The sequence below is a fragment of the Schistocerca nitens genome, chromosome 4, assembly GCF_023898315.1.
Source record: "Schistocerca nitens isolate TAMUIC-IGC-003100 chromosome 4, iqSchNite1.1, whole genome shotgun sequence".
NCBI lineage: Eukaryota > Metazoa > Arthropoda > Insecta > Orthoptera > Acrididae > Schistocerca > Schistocerca nitens.
The window spans coordinates 199144320-199168011 of NC_064617.1; the positions used below are offsets into that span (position 1 = coordinate 199144320).

The 23692-nt window shown below is 42.6% G+C and overlaps 1 protein-coding gene across 4 annotated transcripts in view; it reads right to left on the reverse strand.

Annotated features, from left to right (window-relative positions):
• Positions 1 to 23692, reverse strand: part of LOC126251764 (complexin) — a 701713-nt gene that overhangs the window by 20859 nt on the left and 657162 nt on the right. For 3 of the 4 annotated variants that reach the window (XM_049952384.1, XM_049952383.1, XM_049952381.1), the window contains exon 3: positions 1235 to 1373. In XM_049952384.1, the coding sequence (XP_049808341.1) occupies positions 1235 to 1373 (139 nt within the window). The remainder of the gene's footprint in view (positions 1 to 1234; positions 1374 to 23692) is intronic. The other variant, XM_049952382.1, reaches the window with a different exon arrangement.

Below are 23692 nucleotides of genomic sequence, written 5' to 3' on the forward strand. Positions count from 1 at the left end.
GAAAAAACTCAAGTTTTATAGTTCATTATCTCAATTTCTTCCACAGTTTTTTAATAGATTTGGAAAATTCTATAGTTTCATACACCTGTAACTACGGTTTGTATGCTATGACAAATTAATCGAAGAATCTCTCTTACTTAGGAAGAAAAGTGTACCTACAGCAACAAATGCAGCCAGTAATAAGTGAAAAAATGATGAAATTTCACATATAAAAAAAGGTATTTTGCTACGTTTCTGAACTTCCACTGCGATGAGTGTGTCATCAATCCTTCCTGGTCATGGTGACAAAGTTTTATGAATTTATTTGTAAAAGTATAGACCGTAGAAGTTAAAATGTTCTGTGGCGACTCTCCTGCTCCAAGTCGGCCCGTTTGACGTCCAACCCCCCTTAACATGACAGTGCACACTGAAACCAATGGAACCACATTGAGATGAGTTAGAAGTGTACTTCGCTCCAGTCTCCAGCGTCCATCATGACTACCTTGTCAGGTATCAGCTTTTGAGGAGAAATGCGCTGTCACTCCTTCTCAGACTTTCAGGTAGCTGGTAAAGTGTCTCCAGCAGAGTTCAAGCAGTGTTAATGGCAGAGGGCGCACACACTTCATATTAACGTCCACTAATAGGTGTCCGCATACTTTTGATCATGTAGCGTACTTCATCACTTACAGCTTGTTCTGTTTGTCCCTAACTCTGTAGTAACCAGGGTTCCCATTCCACCTAAGTCTACTGTGAAATGCAGTGTGACAAAGTGCAATAATAGTGTTTATAATAGCTCTATATTTAGTGTTGGTATTCATGTACAACACAGCTGCATTCATCTGCTGTGGATAGTGCGTAAGTGTTTTAACTATAGGGAAACTAAAATGGAGAAGCTGTTGGGAGTGTATGTACATGTCTCAGTGTGCTGCGATGCGACGTGCGAGAAACTTTCTGCGAAGCAGTTCAGCGGTTGGACGTGTGTGGCTCTATTAGTTGCTCGTGACAGCCAGTCGCAGCCCAGGAGACCTGGAAGCTGAGGGAAGCGAGCGGGCAGAACACGGAGTCCTCTGCTGGCGTTGCCCGTGCTGTGTCGTGCGGTGAGGTCGGCGCCAGCGGCTTGCTTTGCACTGCAGTCGGCACACAGGCGCTTGCAACTGGCAGCTAGCAGCGAACTGAAGCGTCAGCGCAATAGCTTAGCTTAGCGTAGCGTGACTTAGCGTAGCGTGGCGAGGCGGGGGGGTGCTCGCGTCTGAACCTGTCTTACTCGTGAAGTCGTCCTCTTCCTCAGCCTCCGCCTCACGGGCCAACTCTTCGGGCGTCTTCTTCTTCCGCATTAGCGGATTCGGCTCTTCCTGAGGTATCTCTTGCACCTCCTCCTTCTTCTTTATGTTGTACTGTAACACCAAACAACACCACGAATTCAAAGACTGTACTAAGCAAGACAGCAGGGTAGAAGAGTCACGCATTATACATACTCTTTGAAATTTTGAAGGTGTAGGTGTAAAGTACAGGAAACGAAAGGTTCCCTAAACTTGTACAGAAACCAGATTGTAGTTATAATATTAGAAGGACATGAAACGGCAGCAGTGGTTGAGAAGGGAATAGGACTGGTTGCAACCTATCCCCAATGTTTTCGCACTGCACATTCAGCAGTGCAATAAGTACATTTACTTCATTTTGTAGATGACACAAGTATTGTAATACAGATACACAAAAAATATTAAAAAATGTTCTTAAAAGTATCATTGAATAGTTTTCTGCGAAAGGTCTCACCCTCAGCCTTAAAAAGACACAATATATACACTAAATCAGTGATAAGTGTGATACATGGCAGGAAATAATAAATAGGGTGAAAACTTCTAAATTATTAGGCGTCCATATTGATTAGAATTTAAACTGAAAAAATCACGTTTAGAGGCTCCAAAAATAACTTAGCTGAACCGCATTTGCACTTAGAATCACTGAAAATCTTGGAGTGTGACGAATCATTAAGTTGACATATTTCTACATCTACATCCATACTCCGCAAGTCACCTGACGGTGTGTGGCGGAGGGTACCTTGAGTACCTCTATCGGTTCTCCCTTCTATTCCAGTCTCGTATTGTTCGTGGAAAGAAAGATTGTCGTTATGCCTCTGTGTGGGCTCTAATCTCTCTGATTTTATCCTGATGGTCTCTTCGCGAGATATACGTAGGATATACTGCTTGACTTCTTGGTGAAGGCATGTTCTCGAAACTTCAACAAAAGCCCGTACGGAGCTACTGAGCGTCTCTCCTGCAGAGTCTTCCACTGGAGTTTATCTATCATCTCCGTAACGCTTTCGCGATTACTAAATGATCCTGTAACGAAGCGCGCTGCCCTCAGTTTGATCTTCTCTATCTCTTCTACCAACCCTATCCGGTACGGATCCCACACTGCTGAGCAGTATTCAAGCAGTGGGAGAACAAGTGTACTGTAATCTACTTCCTTTGTTTTCAGATTGCATTTCCTTAGGATTCTTCCAATAAATCTCAGTCTGGCATCTGCTTTACCGACGATCAACTTTATATGATCATTACATATTAAATCACTCCTAATGCCTACTCCCAGATAATTTATGGGATGAACTGCTTCCACTTGCTGACCTGCTATGTTGTAGCTAAATGATAAGGGATCTTTCTTTCTATGTATTCGCAGCACATTACACTTGTCTACATTGAGATTCAATTGCCATTCCCTGCACTATGCGTCAATTCGCTGCAGATCTTCCTGCATTTCAGTACAATTTTCCATTGTTACAACCTCTCGATATACCACAGCAGCATCCGCAAAAAGCCTCAGTGAACTTCCGATGTTATCCACAAGCCCATTTATGTATACTGTGAATAGCAACGGTCCTACGACACTCCTCTGCGGCACACCTGAAATCACTCTTACTTCGGAAGACTTCTCTCCATTGAGAATGACATGCTGCGTTCTATTTTGCGTATTTCCATTCAGAAATGTCATATAGAATGTTCTGGGGTAACTTCTCTTCAAGAAAGAAAGTGTTCATTCTTCATAAATGTGCTGAAAGACTAATATGTGGTGCTCGCCCACTATCATCTTGTAGACATCTGTTTAAGGAGCGGAACATTCTGACTACTGTTTCACAGTATAATCGTATTTATTCCCTCTTGACGTTTGTTGTCTATTTACAGAGCAAAATAAACAATGATATATATAATTACCGGAAGAAATAGTGACGTTCCACATTAAGGCTGTGTTTAGCACAAAAAGGGGTGCACAATGCTGCAACAAAAATTTTTGATCCCTCACTTGGTGATATAAAATGTCTGACAGAAGACGCAGAGTAAAATTTGAAAACAAACTCAATAAGTTTCTTGTCGACAACTTCTTTTATTCCGTGGAAAATTTCTATTGCAATGTATAAAACGTGATGGATAAGATTACTAACTAAAATCTGTACATTAAAAAAGACCTCTAAAGTTTCAGCGTGTAGCCAAGCTCACAAATTAATTTGCGACATGAATGCCAAATGTCTTTTCCAAATCATTACGATTTATCGTATAAAGTGATCCGTGGAACATGAATGTAACTAATTGACTAACTCAGCAGGCATTAAAGGAAACAAATGAGAAATTTGGAAAGGGAATTTGAATTCAGAGAAAAAAACTTAATAACGGGAGGGTTGCTGATATAACTGCAGTTAGGACAGAGACGGCAAAAGTCTTGGAAGATCAGTCGAACGAAATGGATAGTGTCTTCAAAAGAGGTTATAAAAAGAATATCAACAAATGTAAAACAAGAATAACTGAGTGTAGAAAAATTAAATCAGGTGATTCTGAGGGAATTAGATTACGAAATAAGACACTAAAAGCAGCAGATGAGTTTTGCTATTTGGATAGCAAATTAACTGGTGATAGAAAAAGACAGGGTATAAAATGCAGACTGTCAATAGCAAGAAACTATTTCGAAGAGAAATTTGCTAACATCTAATATAAATTTAAGTGTTAGGAAGTATTTCCTGAAGGCAGTTCTCTGGAGAGTAGCAATCTATGCAAGTGAAACATGGATGATAAACAGTCCTGACAGGAAGAGAATAGAAGCTTCTGAAATGTGACGCTACAGAAGGATGATGAGGGGTTGATGGGGGGATCAGATAACTAATGAAAAGATGTTGATAAAGTGTGGGTGACGGTGGGATGGGAAGTGTATGAATGTGTGTATGAATGTGTGTGTGTGTGTGTGTGTGTGTGTGTGTGTGAGTGAGAGAGAGAGAGAGAGAGAGAGAGAGAGAGAGTAGCGAGGGCAGAGAAGAGTTTTACAGGGAAACCTAAACCTGACTACAGTCCGCAAGTTCAAATAGTAGCTTCGACTAGTTTTCGAACTGAATACCACAACGACAGAAGCTTGTTTACACGTAATTTATAAATCATTAAGGTAAAAATTACTACGTTAGCAGAGGATCCTACACGTAATGTTCCAGATCATTGGGGTCAAAATAATTCAATCGGCAAGGATCCTAAAGTAAGGAATTTGAGATACGGAACCAAAAGTCGGAAATGAAGATTTAAGGCGGTCCGAGGTATTACTAAAGACCTTATATTTCATAACAGACAACTGCCTGCTACATCGACGTAGATGGTGGTCCTTTATAACAAAATAGACCAATCTGTAATGTGCCTACAATGGAGTTTACCTCTGTTTATAGTTCAACACTGACTGTTGAAGACGGGACGTTACATATCACAGGGCCTTGTAGAAATATATTTATTTTTCAGTGTATAATAAAGCAGGATATTGTATCTAGAAAGCTTTACGACAGTTGAGAGAAAAGTATTGCAACAGGCATCATTCTAATTGGAAAATATTTTACGTTCTCGAGGGCAACTAGCGAGGAATAATGAAAACAACATGTCCTAAGAACGGGCCAAATGATTTTGAATTCAAAGTCCTATCGTGTTGATTATGGAGGGCATAGAAATAGGCATCCATGACTCTGAAAAGCAGCTGAAAGTGTTGAAAACAAATAATTTGTCAGGTCGAGATGGAAAATCATTTCGGTTTTGCAGAGAGTACTCTTCCTCATTGACCCCATACTTAGCTTGCATTTGCACGAATCTCTCGCAAAGCGATGAGTCAGAAGCGTCCGGAAAAACGGGCATGTGACTTCCGAAAATAAGAAGAAAAAAAAAACGAACCCGTAAAATTAAAGACTAATATCCCTAACGTAGATTCTGAGAGAAAAGCTTCTATTCAAAATCAACAGGGATTTGTGAAGCGTTTGAGACAGTGAGGCACGGCAGATCTTTAAACAAAGTCCGAGCATAAGGAATATGTTCTCATATACGTATGTGGGTGGCTTGAAGAACTTTTAAGTAATAGGGCCCAACACGTTGTCCTGGTGAATGTTCATCCTAGACAAAAGTATCGCCAGTAGTGCCCGAGGGAAGCGTGTTAGGGCCAGCCTGCTGCTCTATAAGTGAATGATCTTGAAGATTGCCTCTTCGTTTGCACATTCATTTTCTGCCCGAAATATTTTTGATTTTCTTGAATCTAGAGTTTATCTTTGGAATGCTTTGCATGTTCATGATGTGATCAGATTCGATTAGTCGAAACAAGTTCTTTGAGCGATCTCATTGTGTCTCCACCCAAGCATTTTGTATCTCTTAAGTGCCGTTGGGCTATCAGTCAATGGGAAACATTCGCAAATTTCGAAGCACGAAACTATATGGTTTCGAATGAGTTTCTACTGTTCTGTGTCTGGATTCTGTGCGTAATGTCTGTTTCTGGTGTTGTCTGGTGTTGAATTTATGGCCCAGTCTGGTCTGTGCTGCTTCTTACTTTGTCTGGTGTCGATGCGAGCTTGTTCAGAATTATTGCAGTGATGAAGATAATGGATGAGACATTTTCAGTTACTTGACGTGGTATCTAGCAGGCTATTTATAGGTTATTTCAGTCGTGGATTCCAAATATCTGCACAATTATGTTGAGAGTACTCCACGCGGTGATGTTTCATAGCTTGCTCACTTTCGTGAAATGGAAGCTGATATAGGGTCAAATAATATCTTTTCAATCTGTCGTGTTGTAGATTCAAACTTATCATCTTCTCCTTCATTATTAATAATTTTCTGTCTTACTAGAAGTCGTGTAATGAGAATAATGCGATTTCGTTACTCTGTTCGAGAAACTTACTTGCATTAACTACGTTGAGAAGCCATTGGACTTTGTTACTTTCTGCACTGTTTTGAGAAAAATATAAGCATTTCAGTGACCAATACTCCTGGTGAATGTTCATCCTAGACAAAAGTATCGTCAGTAATATATACATATATATCACTGATTTGCATTGTTCCGTTACAGTAATTTCATTTATTATCTTATGTAACGTAGTTTTATGTTGTCGTGCTGCAATCTTGCTCACACTTGTTGCTGCAGGCCTCGGTACATCTATATTCATATGTAACACGAACAGTTACATGAGTTAATCATATGCTAACATTGCAGATCATTATCAATACGGATTCTGCTCTTTACATGAATTACGATTACAGGTCCTGAAAGGAAGTCGCTGGATGCTGTTCTGGAAGACATGTTTTCCAGCACAATACACGGTGTTATGGTTGGTGTATTAATGATGTGTTCTGTGAGATAAATGATAGCGCTGTACTTTATACTTGCTTTAGTATGTGGAGCTGTCGTTCTTAAATTATACTCTGATCTACATGTTTGAATAAGTTTTCTGTTGAAGTCTGAATTCAGTGATGGTAGATACGAGGAATCATCTTCATTGCACGGATTTTTGGCTATAAGCTGAAAGCAAACACGCTATATAATTTTCGATAGCTTCTCGATGAATGATTACTGTTGTTTAAAAAATGGTTCAAATGGCTCTGAGCACTATGGGACTCAACTGCTGAGGTCATAAGTCCCCTAGAACTTAGAACTACTTAAACCTAACTAACCTAAGGACAACACACACATCCATGCCCGAGGCAGGATTCGAACCTGCGACCGTAGCGGTCGCGCGGTTCCAGACTGTAGCGCCAGAACCACTCGGCCACCAGCGGCCGGCTACTGTTGTTTAGATACGTAGCTAAGCAAAATGCATTTTCGTTGCACCTACATTAAGCCTGTGACTTCTACGTTATACATTTGTAGCCAGATCTCGTCTCTGATCTATTTTCTGAGAAATGAATCTATATATTACTGTAGAGCTTAATAGTTCAGGACTTTACTTAACTGCTAATTGTTGTAATTCATTTTTATCACACAACACGGCTGACAGGATAAGCAGCAATCTGACACTGTTTGCTGATGATGTTGCAACATACGGGAGAGGTGTGATAAATGGAAGATTTCTCTAAATTTGGAAAAAAAATGTGAGATAATGAATGTAATGATAGAAAACAGTGTTAACGGTGTGCTGCTTGATACTACCACGTCGATTAAGTATTTGGCCGTAACGTTGCAGAGTGACATGAGATGGAACGACCACGTAAGGTTGCTTGTAGGAAAGGTGAATGGTCATTTTGAGAGAATTATAGGGAAGTGTAGGTCATCTATAAAGGAGACCGCGCACAGAACACGTATGCGACCCATTCTCGAGTACTGTTCGAGTGTCTGAGATATCCACCAGGTAGGATAAGGAAGATATTGAAGCTATTTTGATGCGTGCTGCTTGATTTGTTACCAATACTCGATATACTCATATAGCGTAATGCGCTCGTGTCGTAGCGTATAGGACACGGAGCTGAGGCAGGCCCGGATGGAATTCGCGCAGCCTGAGTGTGGTTTTTAGGTGGTTTCCACGCTTGTTTAGACAAATGCTGGGCTGGTGCCCAAATTCCGCCTCGGAGAAGACGACACACAAACTGTTAAAATAAGATAATACACAAAAGAAAATAGTTTATGGAGGTGTTGTTGTACAGCCTTAATGATTGTTGAGAACTGCACTATCTAATAAAACAGCCGTAACGGCATATTTTGTTAGGGACGATTAATGTCGATCTAGGATCAGACCATCACCGGGTCCAAAAACCATCTCAGCTATGCGTTTGTGTAAGTGGAATAACAGTTTGCAGATGTACATTGTACATTGTATATACGTCCATTGTATATATGTACATTGTCTGATAAAGGTTATTCCAGTTACGGAAATGCATAGATGAGATGGTTTTTGGACCCAATGATGGTCTGATTGTACACCAAAATCGATCATCTCTAATCAGATATAACGCTACAGCTGCACAAGTGTACAATGCCGTTCTTAAAACACACAAGAAAAGTTGAACGATACCCATACATGTGCAGCACAGGACTTCCCTGCCTTAGGTTACGTGACGACAGCATCGTCAGGACTGGTATCCGGAAACAGAGCTAAGAATGCTGTCGGACGGAATCATTCTGTTGCATGATAACGTCCGCCCCTACAATGCCAAGAGGATGAAGGTTGGGCTTCAGCTAATTGGTTGGGAAACACCACAATATCCTACGTACTGCCCGGATCTATCACCGTGTGGTTTTCATATCTTTGGCCACCTGAAAAAAGACATATGTTGGACGTCGGTTTCTGTCGGACGAAGAAGTGCAAGAGTGGGTGCGATTGTGGATCCGCCAGCGGCCAACCGCGTTCAACGAAATGGGAATTGATCGTCTCGTCTCCCGGAGGGTTACACATATTAACGCGTGCGGTGACTACTTGCGAATGGAGCCATTCTATTGTCCCGTTGTGACAGGTGTTCGGTTTTCATTAGTCCCTTATATACAGCAAAGGTAAGCGGATATAAGGTGCGCCTATGGCTTACTTTCCCCCTCTTCCCCTCAGTTTTCGTGGCTCTTTCTTCCATAAGACCTAAATAAAGACGACAAGGCAATATTTCAATATCAGTCTCTTTTACCATGTGGCGACTCTCAGGCCGTCTAGGGGACCAGCCGATGGCCGTTAACTCGCCGCGAGTACTCCATCCGGGACTGGATCACCTCCGTCTCCCGCAAGCTAGGGCACGGCGCATTGCACTATACGAGTATATCGAGTGTTGGTCGAACCTGCTCTTAACGAATATAGCAGCACGCAACCTGGCGAGGATCCTAAACACTCGACAGTACTCAAAAATGTGTCGCAGAGTGTTCTGTACGCGGCCTCCTTTATACATGACGTAGTGTACAACATTTCGTTATCTTTAGAGTGCATAACCGTAATTTTTATATATGTTTTATGTACCATGACGAAGCTGTTAGTGGGACTCATTACGATATTTGAACACGGCAATGAGTTGTCGAAATCAGTAATGCGAATATTATACACTACTGGCCATTAAAATTGCTACACCAAGAAGAAATGCAGGTGATAAACGGGTATTCATTGCACAAATATATTATACTAGAACTGACGTGTGATTACATTTTCACGCAATTTGGGTGCATAGATCCTGAGAAATCAGTACGCAAAACAACCACCTCTGTCCGCAATAACGGCCTTGATACGCCTGGGAATTGAATCCAACAGAGCTTGGATAGTGTGTACAGGTACAGCTGCCCATGCAGCTTCAACACGATACCACAGTTCATCAACACTAGTGACTGGCGTATTGTGACAAGCCAGTTGCTCGGCCACCATTGACCAGACGTTTTCAGTTGGTGAGAGATCTGGAGAATGTGCTGCCCAGGGCAGCAGTCGAACATTTTATCCAGAAAGGCCCGTACAGGACCTGCAACATGCGCTCGTGCATTATCCTGCTGAAATGTAGGGTTCCGCAGGGATCGAATGAAGGGTAGAGCCACGGGTCGTAATACATCTGAAATGTAACGTCCACTGTTCAAAGTGCTGTCAATGCGAACAATAGGTGACCGAGACGTGTAACCAATGGCACTCCATACCATCACGCCGGGTGATACGCCAGTGTGGTAATGACGAATACACGCTTCCAATGTGCTTTCACCACGATGTAGCCAAGCACGGATGCGACCATCATGATGCTGTAAATAGAACCTGGATTCGTCCGAAAAAATGACGTTTTTCCACTCGTGCACCGAAGTTCGTCGCAGGCGCTCCTGTCTGTGATGCAGCGTCAAGGGTAACCGCAGCCATGGTCTCCGAGCTGATAGTCCTTGCTGCTGCAAACGTCGTCGAACTGTTCGTGCAGACGGTTGTTGTCTTGCAAACGTCCCCATCTGTTGACTCAGGGATCGAGACGTGGCTGCACGATCCGTTACAGCCATGCGGATAAGATGCCTGTCATCTCGACTGCTAGTGATACGAGGCCGTTGGGATCCAGCACGGCGTTCCGTATTACCCTCCTGAATCCACCAATTCAATTTTGTGCTAACAGTCATTGGATCTCGACCAACGCGAGCAGCATTGTCGCGATACGATAAACCGCAATCGCGATAGGCCACAATCCGACCTTTATCAAAGTCGGAAACGTGATGGTACGCATTTCTCCTCCTTAAACGAGGCATCACAACAATGTTTCACCAGGCAACGCCGCTCAACTGCTGTTTGTGTATGAGAAATCGGTTGGAAACTTTTCCTCATGTCAGCACGTTGTAGGTGTCGCCATCGGCGCCAACCTTGTGTGAATGCTCTGAAAAGCTAATCATTTGCATATCACAGTACCTTCTTCCTTCTAAATTTCACGTCTGTAGCACGTCATCTTCGTGGTGTAGCAATTTTAAGGGCCAGTAGTGTAGTAATAATCACTATATAAACGTTTATAACGTCACATGCTTCCGTCTGGCAATATGTCAATTCTTAAAGAGAAAAGAAAATTGTTTTACTTACTGAAACGAGAAAACTGCTCAGTGGGAGTCAATTAGTAAAAAAAAAAAAAAAAAAAAAAAATGGTCAATGCACCCCCAATCGTCTAACAGGTAATAACCTTGGGAACCCTGTGTGCGATGAGACTTTATCTCCTTCGCGTCAACATAGAGAGCTAGCGGCGTTCTTGGTTCCCACACGCCACGTGGCTTGCGACGTGAGCTACCTAGCTAGTGTCAACGTATGGTACGAAATATTTGTTTAACTGACACGCTATTCACGGGAATTTATTCTTCATTCTTTCCCTCAGCAACAGTTTTGTCTGCGTTCTGCAATGAAAACGGATACGAAGCTATTCTCTCCCTCGTACAGTCCCCATATCTAGATGAGGAAAAGAAGGGGTCCAATATACTGCCACGCGAGGTCAATGGCCAGTCTCTTGGTGTCACTTTCCGTGGTATTTCACTCGCGAATGAAGCGAGGGAAAAATGACTAAGTGTCTCAGTCTCCTTCGCACTTCTAAGAGTCGAAAGAAAAATGTTTTTCTATGTGTGCCAGTGTCCTTAGACTCTTACAGGGTGAGAACTAAAGAACTGTATGAAAAAAAAATGTCATAACTTCTCAACGGTTTCTTTAGGGGCATTCCAACTGCAGGGTTGCGGTGCATGATGGGAATTAGCGTGCGCTGTATGGTTTGGTTTAGGGACGAAGCCCACTTTCAATTGGATGGGTTAGTCAATGAGCAAAATTGGCGCATTTTGGGGAACTGAGAATCCGCATTTCGCGATCGGTAAGTCTCTTCACCCTCAATGGGTGACTGTGTGGTGTGCAATGTCCCGTCACGGAATACTCGGTGCGATATTCTTTAATGGCATGGTGGCTACTGAACGGTATGTGAAGGTTTTGGATGATGTTTTCCTCCCCATTATCGAAAGTGACCCTGATTCCGACAAGATGTGGTTCATGTAAGACGGAGTTCAACCTCATCGAAGCAGGAGAGTGCTTGATGTGCTCGAGGAGCACTTTGGGGTCCGCATTCTGGCTCTGAGGTACCTAGAGGCCACTGGCATGGGCGTCGATTGGCCGCCATATTCTCGGCATCTGAAAACATGCGACTTCTTTTTGTGGGGCTATATTAAAGACAAGGTGTACAGCAATAACCTAAAAACCATTGCTGAGCTGAAGACAGTGGTTCAAGAGGTCACCGACAGCATCGATGTACCGACACCTCAGGGGGTCATGCAGAATTTCGCTGTTCGTCTGCGTCACATCATCGCCAATGATGGCAGGCGTATCGAACAGGTCATAACCTAAATCCTATTATCTGTATTGACGCTTACACCTGGATTAAAGTGTGTGCACGTCGTTTTTCACATAGTTTAATAATTGTAACGCTGTATAACTGCGGAGGAGACTGACGCACGTAGAGAATTGAGCAGTAGTAAAGTTAGCTTTGAAAAGCGCGCCGCAGCGCGTAGCGTGAAGCAGTCGCCATCCGTTTCCTGGCGGTGGCGCCGTTGTTGCGATTGAAGGCTTCGGTGTCTCCCTCTAGCGGAAAAGGGGACAAATGGGCTGTTCGCGTGGGTTTATGAAGTGGCTATATGGGCTCTCGTGGAGAGTTGGCAGTCGGGCATCGAGAAGGGACTTCTCTGCCGGTGCTAGAGGAACAGCACGCAGACTTCGGCATCAGCGTAAGCGACGCGAGCAGCGGCTCCGTGGTGTGGGCGTTAACTGCTCGTCGCGAAATGAATCTTTCTGAGCGTGGGTCCGCAAGGGGCCTAATCTACAGTTCGGCCGTATGCTGTCGACCGGCGAGGAGGTTCTGAAAATCGGCGCGCCTTCCTGCGCCCGTTGAAACGGCTGGCAGCGGGCGGCTCGGCAGAGCATTTGGAGGTGCTGCGTTGGTTCAGTCCTGGGAGTCGCAACGCACCAGAAGTTGAGTATTGATTGTTAACAGATTTTATGAAGTTTAATTGAATTCAATTTACTTATTCCTGTTAATTATACCAGCCGTATTTTTTGGGGTGTTTCCCGCCATTCGTTCTCGTCTGCTGACCCGCGGGAAGGTGGTAATATTAGAAAGGAAGGTCCGTTTGTCCACTTTTGAGGACGAAAGGGGGGGAAGTCAGAGTAAATCTGTCGTTCGGATTGCTTCTTTCCCCTCCCAGCTTACCTTCTGGTTTATTCGACTGTCAGCCTCTGCCATGTCTGTGAAAGTCTAAGGCACCAATGTCTGTACTGTTTAAAATGCAGGGCGCTAAGACCTGATCCATTCTCTCGCCTGCCATAACTAGTATTACTAGACTCACGTGTAAAAGGTACTCTAAGGAAGAAGAAAAATTCCTTTTGCCTCGTGGCAGGAACTAGTCAATTGCATACCGAATTCCTGCTCATCTGCAAGCTGTAACTTACGTAAATTTGTGGTTGTGTATATTTGGTTATGATCAAACAAGGTTAATGTATGCCGTAGTGGATTTTTTATATTGTTTCTAGTCAGCAATAACTGTTGTGTGTTTTTCCAATTCAATATCTTTTAAGGCTTTTACTCAACGTTCTTATGTGTTATATACAGGCAGTTGGTTATCAGTGTGTTTTCTTGCCATGCTAAAGTTTGCCATTTCATTACGGGTAGAAATTGTTGCCTTGAAAGGAGAATGTTGTAAAAGTTCGCAAGTCTTACCTAGTTTGTGTTTGCCGTAAGTTAACTGGCAGAAATTTGTAAAATTTGTTTTTTTATATATTTTGGAAATGTTAATGTAATTAACTGTGAATGTCCCCCGGTGTGCATGACTCATGCGTTTTGGTTTTTCTATTTTGAGAACTTTTGTAAACAGGATTGGCTCAAATGGCTCTGAGCACTATGGGACTTAACATCTCTGGTCATCAGTCCCCTAGAACTTAGAACTACTTAAACCTAACTAACCAAAGGACATCACACAACACCCAGACATCACGAGGCAGAGAAAATCTGTGACCCCGCCGGGAATCGAACCCGGGAACCCGGGCGTAAACAGGATTGTCTTTATATGTTGCAGACAAGTTTGATTCTGCGTCATTTAATGAATGGAGAGAAATTCACCTGTAATTTAGCTGAGCTTGAAATATTATACAGCGTCGCGTTGTATACGTTAAATTGCTTGCCTTTTACTGGCGTTAAATTTTTTATAATAATTTAAAAGTCCTTTCCTATCGTAAATTCTGACTTATTTGTTAAATAATGGTACGTCTTTTTTTTTAATATCGTAAAGTCTTGCACCAAATTTGAATAAAGAGTGTTACTGAAAATTGTGTGTAATTTCACCAGTTATTCCTTGGCACCTACTTCCACTCTACATTTTGTGTACTGATTGTGCTTAATAACCTTTGGTGAACCAGTAGTAATTTTACGGTTCAAGAATGATTTTTCCTTCGCTCCACGTGCGGGATAGAAAGTAGCTAATATTAGCATCGAGCACCTTCCGCCTTGCACTGCGCAGTTGCAGGGTTGATACGCAGATGCAAGAGACTGTTTGAGGTCTTGCTCGAGAACAATGCAGGGATACAAATACGGGGAGAGACTTAACGGAGCAAAGCAGGCAGGCGGCGAGTTGCTGAGCTGTGTACGAACACACACACAAACACGCACCCAGAGAGAGAGAGAGAGAGAGAGAGAGAGAGCGGCCGCTTTGAGCCCCGGCGGCAGGACCCCGGCTGACGTCACGCGCCGGAGCGCCGTCCGCGCGGCTGACCAAAGGGCTCGGAACCGCTGTGTCGCGTTGTAGGCCGGCTGCCTTGCCCACGCGAAACGCGCTGACGTTCCACGGACAAACGCGTTCCGACGTCGCACAGTGCAAAGGAGAGTTTTCGGTTATGCAAATGCACAGTGCGGTGAAATGAGACCTGAAAATGACTATACACCACTTTTTTCACGTCGGAGCTTGTACATACTTTGCAACACGCGTACGACGTGTGACGAACGACTTGTAGTCTTTTTCAGGACATCACCGGTAATCTTTGAGAGACGATGCGACACACGCAGAGGATCATTTTCCGTTGATAAATATACAGGATGTTTCAAAGTCGTTGCATCAAAGGTCAAAGGTGATAGTTCACGTCATAGGAAACAAGTTAGAGACAAAATGTTCGCTAACACTTGCCGGCAGCCATAAGCGCTCTTTAGTATTGGTTATGCCACGGAGAGGTGATAGGGCACAGGCGCTCTTCGGCGTGCGTTATGCCTTGTTTCTTGTCAATAATCGAGTCATTCTCCGTGTGAGAGGTGGTAGGCCCAGTGAAATTCAAGTTTTTCGTTTGTTTCTAAAATACGCTTCTCCTCCTAGAGACCATTTATGAGTTCCTTTTTGAAAATCACTCTGTGTATTTACTGGGGTAGTACTCTTCGGCATTGGCTGCTTACCTAGCTTGCATAAATCCCGAATGTCTCGCCCATTAATGCTGATCTTCCCCTGGGCAGCAGCTCAGGTGCTGAAGTGTGGACACGTGGACGTAAATCGTTAGTTTATTGTGGGAGGTGTAGTCTTTTACCGGTGCAGTTATAATCATGCAGTAAACATCAGGTCTTAAAGTTTGTTACGTGTTTGCGGGAAGGTTGTTCGACGCAGAGAGAGAGAGAGAGAGAGAAAAAAAACACCAACACATGTGTACATATGAAGGCTACACGTATAAAAAGGTCTGCACTTTTACCTCTCACGCCCTGCATATTGGGGAAACAAACTGGTCACAGCGAAAATCTGTATCCTGTTCTTCAACTCTCCTGCTGTCCGTGCCATAGTATTGTTAGTTATTAAATTAGATGTTTCAAAGATAGAATGCACGATTTCGATCGAAAAGAGATGGAACGAGTACGTTTACAAGCTCTGTATACGTGTAACTCTTTTTTATTATAGCTGCATCGTGGCCATTTATCGATTATCAAATAGCACAAGGGACTCAGTTGAATAACAGTTAACATAATGGTTCAAATTGCTCTGAGCACTATGGGACTCAACATCTGTGGTCATCAGTCCCCTAGAACTTAGAACTACGTAAACCTAACTAACCTAAGGACATCACACACATCCATGCCCGAGGCAGGATTCGAACCTGCGACCGTAGCAGTCGCGCTGTTCCGGACTGAGCGCCTAGAACCGCTCGGCCACCATGGCCGGCAACAGTTAACACATTAGTTCCTTTTCGATATTCAAGGTACATATGAAACATAAATTTAAGAACAAAATGACCATGTTATGGTCTATACTGAACATATTTCCCGTGTTTAATTAAATTTTCGTCCATACACAGAGCTAACGAAAGTCGTGGGAACATCCTAATATTGTATGGGACCTCCTCTTTCCTGGCGCAGTGCAGCAACTCGACATGGTATGGACTCAAATAATCGTTGGAAGTTGGAAGTACCTCCTATTGAGCCATGCTGCCTCTCTAACCACCCATAATTGCGAAAGTGTTGATGGTGCAGGATTTTGTACACGAAATGACCTCTCAATTATGTCCCATAAATCTTCGATGGGATTAATATCGAGCGAGCTGGGTTGCCAAATCATTCAGACCAGCTGTCCAGTACATACTTCATATTAACCGCAAACAACCGTGGTCCGTTTACAAGGTGCACTGTCATCTATCAAAAATCCATCATCACTTGGGAGCATAAAGTCCATGTGTAACGCCGGAAATGCATATCCTCCTATTTCCATCTATTGTACTATAGATTTTTCCTTATTTTGTTACCTGAAGATATAACATTTCTGTGTCTTTGTATATTGTAATTGTTTTACTATTTGTATATATATGCATTTATGTCGATGTATAATTGGTTTGTTTTGTGAATATTATTTGTATTTATACGCTGGGTCTGGCCTAGGGAAAACTATGCTATCGAACGAATACATCGATAGGTCGTGTGGAGAACCAAAGTGTTTAGGATCTTTGGTAGTGAACTCTGCCGCGTGGAGCGCGGGCAGAGCAGAGAGGTCTGGCTGGAGCAGTGCAGTGGAGCAGGTGTGTTGTGTGACGCTCCCGCGAGTTGCCGCGCTTTCGGGGTTGGGCAGCATGTAATTGCGCTCGACTTGCTATGATAGTTTCTGACATGGTGTCGCGGACGGGAAGCATTAGCGGGCGCACATCAAGAGCCCGTTTCGCCTGGTGACCGTGTCGAGAAGAAGGCGCGCCAACATCCAGCTTCTGCAACAGCGACGGCCGACAATGAGTGACTGTCGCCACCTCTTCGATCGACGGCTTCAAACCTTCAATCAACCAACGAGGAAGACTGGAAGCACGTAAAGTTGTAGAACTGTATGACAGACCTCAGCTTTTCAAACTGTTCCATTTTCATAACTATAATTACGGCAACTTAGCATGAACATTTGTTGCTCATTGTCCCAATTGCATTGCCAAGCAGGGTCCCTTCCTTTTCCGGAATGAACCCGAGTGTCGTTGAAATTCAAACGCCAGCATTAAAGTAATATTATTCCATTTCAATGCTTTAATTTCAAAGTTCAGTTAAAGTATTCATAGCTGGCTACAATATTTGGATTACACAAGCACAAATTATGAGTGCGAGTTTTGTTACCATATTTTAGCTTACCTGTGACTACAGCTCAGCTTGGTACGTACTAAATTTTACTATTGTTAATTGTTCAGAATCATTAAATTCAAGTTCAAAGTTAAATCTCTTATTTGTAAATTGCGTAGATTCAAGTAGCTTTTGAAATGATTGTTGAGGTAGCCCCAGACTAACCTTATTTTATTGAATTTCGTAGTGCTTCAGAAACAAAGCTCACTATTAATTTCAGTCACTAAATTAACTTTCAATTTTCCGGTATTATTAATTCTTTCGCTAAATTAAGTCAGAGTGTAGCGAAATTTATTACTTCTGACAAACTTTCAATTTTCACACTACACGTGTCAACCTTCAGTTGCCACACTTCTAGTGCTAATTATATGTGCAATAACCTTTCTTTTTCAGTTACTATAGTAATTGTCCATAGGACTGGCGACCGTAATTTTCCCCAAATCTCAAATATCTAATTACCGCTAGTTAATTGTTAACATAACGGCCGCACATTTACTTTCTTTATTGACTTTACCCCTTTTCAAAATTAATTTCCACCAGTTTCATTTGCATTTTTCCTTTCATTTAGATGTAACCCTTTCCTCCCTCTTTACCGACAGATTAACTTCGGTGACGATTGCTTTTCCCAAATTTCCATTAGGTACACACGGTTTAATTTTTCACTGTCATTAAGGTCGATAAGTGAGGGGGAGGTTACACATGAATGGTTGCAAATGCTCTATAATTAGCTAATCATAACCATTTTTACACAATGATTGGTTCAGATGAACAAGAGCACTCAATCCATTCCATGAAAACACAGTCCACACCATTATGGAACCACTACAAGCTTGCACAGTGACTTGTTGACAACCTGGCCCCATGGTTCCGTGGGGTCTGCGCCACACTCGAACACTACCGAGAGCTCTTATTATCAACTGGAACCGGAATACATCTGACTACATCACGGTCTTTATATCGTCTTGGACCCAACCGATATGATCACGAGCCCAGTAGGTGCGCTGCAGACGATGTCGGGCTGTTAGCAAAGCCCAAAAACGCAGTTTCGCCGGACTGTCTTAACTGACACGTTCGTCGTACGTGTTGCTTGTCTGTTAGCACTGACAACTCTACTCAAACGCCGCTGCACTCGGTCGTTAAGTGAAGTCTGTCGGTCACTGTGCTGTCCGTGATGAAAGATAATGCCTGAAATTTGGTATTCTCTGCACTCTCTTGACACTGTGATTCTCGGAACAGTGAATTCCCTAACGATTTCTGAAATGGAATGTCCCATCCGTCTAACTCCAATTACCATTCCGCATTCAAAGTCTGTTAATACCCGTAGCGCGGCCGTAATCACGTCTCAAACTTTTTCAGGTGAATTACCTGAATACAAAAGACAGCTCTACAATGCACTGCCCTTTTATAACTTGTACACGCGATACTACCTCCATTTGTATGTGTGCATATCGCTATCCCATGCTTTTAATGACTTCTACGTAGAATTTAAATAGTTGTACAGAACACATTATTTCAGACTTCATATAACTTTATTTTCTACCAGCCAGACAGTTTGCTTTAATTTCTAGATGATTACAGTTATTGTGGTTGTATTTTGAATTCTTTCCTGAGCCATTGACAGCGTTACTAATAAGAAAAGAAAATCAATTTTTCAATTTTTTTCTTATAGTTCTGTGGTTGGAACGTTTCTAATTGGGCGCTGAGTATGATGAATTTAATTGCCCAATATATACTCCGTAGAGGGCATCTGTCCGCAGCTCGTGGTCTTGCGGCAGCGACTCGCTTCTCGCGCACGGGGTCCCGGGTTCGTTTCCCGGCGGGATCCGGGATTTTCCCTGCCTCGAGATGACTGGGTGTTGTTGTCTTCATCATTCATCCCCCCATTACGGTCGGAGGAAGGCAATGGCAAACCACCTCCGCTAGAACCTTGCCTAGTACGGCGGTGCGGGTCTGCCGCATCGTCCCCTACGCTCCTCTGAGTACGGGACTTCATCATCAGAGGGTACCTGCGAGGACACTGTGGGCATATATTATTCTCACTGTTCCCTTTTGTGCCATCAACACTTTCCTGATAAGCTGCTCTAGAAGACTGTGTCATAAGACATCAATAAGAGGAAATATGCCAAACACGTTATGCAATTGAATCGCTTCTTTTGCAAAACTACGATTTATGTGAAGAGCAAGGTCATCAATATGTACACACTAAAATTTAGATTTTTGTGTCCCTACACTGAATCGACTTTATTCTTTTTTATGTAATTTTATTTGTTTTACAGAACTGAAGGTACTGTGTTTTTCAAATAAGAGATCATTTGCAAAGTCTCACTTATTAATGTTTGGAAAATCCCTGACTGGATTAATTATTATACGTGTATTACCACCAAAAGTACCAACTCTGTTTGTTGTATGTGAAGTGAAGTGTTATTTACCTATGTAGGGAATATGAGAGCACTCAAAACTGAATCCTGTGGAACACTGTCGTTTCTTCCCATTCACTAAAATTTTCTTCTATTCCCGCAAACACTTAAAGATTTATCATCACGTTTTGCGATCTATTTTTACAAAATAATTTTACTTTTAGTCCCAGTTGCGAACTTGACTGGGACTGGAAGCCGAAATACTAAAGCCAAAACTACGGCTCTTTCCATGCTCTGCCGCAGTAACGCTATCTTGAGTTCACGCCACCTAATTCCTCTAATACACATGTTCGAGATCACTTGTGGTCAAGGAGACAGCAGCGCCACTGTCATTACCACGTGTGGTGAATTACAGGCCTGCGTAATCTGTGGCTTGCCGCTCTCGTACTGCCGTAAAACATGCTAAAAACGTCTGAAACGCAAGTTTCGTTTTTATACCAAAACGGCCATATTGATCGTTAATTACAGTGCTATAAACAGCGAAGCTTGTAAGTACACGACGAAATTCAGTGGTCACTCCCTCACGTGCTAGCAGTTGCTTACAATCAGAGACTCAAGTAGTCACGAGAGATGTTAAACTCCGATTATTCCGACAAGAGGGCGCCGCAGTATTTTTGAAATCTGTTTTATCAGAACGGGCAGTTCCAGATAACACTCTAAGGAAAAAAATAGAAAAACGACGCACCACGAACGAATTATATGAATATGACGGAAGTCGATAGATGTGACGTGGACGTACAGACAAATAAATGATTGCAACATCAGAAGAATGTATGATTTACTCAAGAGAAAGGAATTCACAAATTGAGCAACTCAATAATGCGCTTGTTCACGTCTGACCCTTATCCAAGCATTTGTCCGCCTTGACAGTGATTGATAGAGTTGTTGGATGTCTCTCTGAGGGATATCCGTGGCAGATTCTATACAACTGGTGCGTTAGCTATTCAAAATCCGGAGATGGCTGGAGGGGCCTGGCGATTATGCTCCAAACTTTCTCAGTTGGGGAGAGGTCACGCTACCTTGCTGGAAAAGGTATTGTTTGGCAAACACGATGACCGGCAGTAGAAACTCTTGCCGTGTGCGGGCGGGCATTATCTTGCTGAAAAGGAAGCCCAGGATGGCTTGCTTGCCATGAAGGGCAAGAAAACGGGGCGTAGAATATCGTCGACGTACTGCTGTACTGTAAGGATGCTGCAGATGACAACCAAAGGGGTTCTGTTATGAAATGCCGCCCCAGACCATCACTAATGAATGTCGGGCCGTATGGCAGGCAACAGTCAAGATTCGTATCTCGCCACTGTGTGTGGCGTCTCGTGACACGTCTTCGGCTGGAGTCTCATTGATTGGAGTAGAATTGTCTTCAGTTATGCGTCCCGCTTCGAACTGAACCCAGATAAGAGGCGAACGCGTATGTGGAGACGCTCTGGGGGGCTCGGAGGCTACTAATGCAGCAAGACGTTGCCTCCGACATCGACTATTTGAAAGGTCTCTGTTGGATTCCTTTCATGTTAATTTCTTAAATCTGTTGTCATTTACGGCATAAATTCCTCTTCCAAATTTACTGTGGTGTTTCTGACTCTATCTGGGAGGAGACTGAGCAGTGGAACGCGTTACTTTTACACATAAACAAGAACGATATGTCACACTACTACACTTTAAAACACAGTTTATATGTAATTAATGTCACACAGTCTCATACAGAACCTACATCCGCTTTCTTTTATATACTGTGTATGATAAGATACTGTCATCCCCCTTCCCTTCTGTGTGAAAGGATGAATGAGCAAATGTATTTCTAGTTGCATGCTTGATGGTGGCAGACAAGCCTGTCTGCCAGAGAACAGTAGGACCAACGTCGGAACAGGTAGCTACGCTTTCTAGAAGCAAAGAGGTTTCTATTCTTGGTATGGTCCTGTCCGTCCCTTGTCATGTTGGTATAGGAAGGGGCCCAGGCCAGGCCAGTCTGTCTGCGGCGAGCATCTGAAGTGGTAAGATCTCCGGCTAAGTGCGTGTCTGCTAAGTCCGTAGGACTAGCTGAAAATTTAATCACCTTTGTTTCAGGTTTAGATCTAAAATATCTTATGTTATCTTAAATTGCAACGCAGTGTAATTCGAGTGTGAAGTTCAGAATATCTTCCAGTAGTTGCTTTGTCACTACTTTGTGAGTAAAGTGGAACCACGTGTTGATGATCCGTAACTCTAACTAAGATCATCAATCTTAAATGCGAATGTGCATGAGATTATAACGTCTTGTCTTGACAATATTTTTCAATATAGCAACTTTTATTTATGTTAAAACCACGTAGGTTGTACTTTGTGAGACCAGTACCACGTGCTTATACCATTGTTTGACCCATCAGGTTAATAGTAAGACGATAGTAACCAGTTCAAGGTTTTTCTTTTGTAAATTGCGTTTCGATGTAATTTATATTAATTATCAAAATTTTTGTGGAGTTACACTCTTCGTCTAAACCATGTAAAGCATGTGGTGTAAGCATCAAAGTAGCCCTCAGCTATTCTTTTCGGGAAGATTTCACAGAGAGTTAATATGAATTTAGTATACCAGTGTGTGGTAACTTCATGACGGACAGGATTGCGTTACGAACATAGCTTCTTTTGGTGAAAATTGAATCGGCTGGTTGTGGTTAATTTCTTCTTGCATATGTTTCAACGTTCTTCGTGTGTTATTTCATGAATGCAGTGTAGTATGCAGTCTCCCAATCTTGGCTCCATATTTGATGTGTTCCGTAAGATTACAAACTCACATTTTCACAATCCTAAATAAGGAATCAGTTTAGTTATGAATCAAGTTTAATATGCTGAAATTTTAACGGAACAATGATCAATGTTAAAATAAATGTCCAAATATAAACTGATTGATTTCGTTTTATTTAAATTCTCTTTTTTTATATATTTCACCAGTTGTCGTAAGATGACTATCAAAAGATTATAATTAATGTTAGTCTGGTTGGGAATTTGGTAAGCTAGACTGGATACCTGGTGAAACAGTTGCTCAGTAATGGAAGGTTAACTTCGCCAGATAGCTCATAGCTTTTAACCCGCTTTTATTGTCTTGAATATCAGCACCGCTTTCAGAACAACTTAATGCATAAACATTACACATTGGAGTGGTACCATGAGAGCATACAGGCCCTCCCAGTAACGCCGTCGCACTGAACGGAGTTTATATTGAAAAATAGCGTTTTGTATCCAGAAGAGAGGAGAGTAATATGGTGTACTGGAATCCTGAATGAAACCAAAGCGGCTTTCCAAAAAAAATATGTTGTATTACTTATTGAACGTCCCTCATGTTACTATCGCTGATGCAACAGCCGTTCTATTCCAGTGAATAAGAGGAGCTTGGGAAAGAGCTGTACGAGAGACCTCCTGAACCAGAGCAACAGTGAAACAGAGACGAGAGAAGCACAGCAGATTTTTATTGCATGAGATGGTGACGCTATGACCTGGGAAGGTAGACACAGAAAGAAATAAGAAGAGACGTTCCACTTTCACGTCTCGTTTGGTGTTGCTGAAGGAACTATCTCGGCATTCACCGTAAGTAATACAGAAAGAGCAATAAAATCCTAAATCAGGTTGGCCGCAGGGTGATCTGCACTTCTCCACAAAACAAGTCTTGAACGGAAAAGTGCCCCATATTACTCTGTGGAGACAATTTAAGAACTGAAACACATGGTTGTAGCTTCACTGTAAGTTGCACTGAGAAGAATCTTTTTTTTTCTTTTTTTCCTTGATGGTGACTAGTTTCGGACACTTGTGTCCATTTTCAAATCATCTGTATCGTAAGTGAGACAAATACAGGCGATGGCCTATGTACAAAAACTGCCCCTGCAGTGGCGAACAAAGAGGCACTATGGCCGACTCAACAACAGTAAACAGACCACATAGGACGGACACTAGAGAACCCTAACTTGCTCTCTCTTTTACATGGGACAAACCCGCAGGTATTTTCATACTAGACAGATTGAA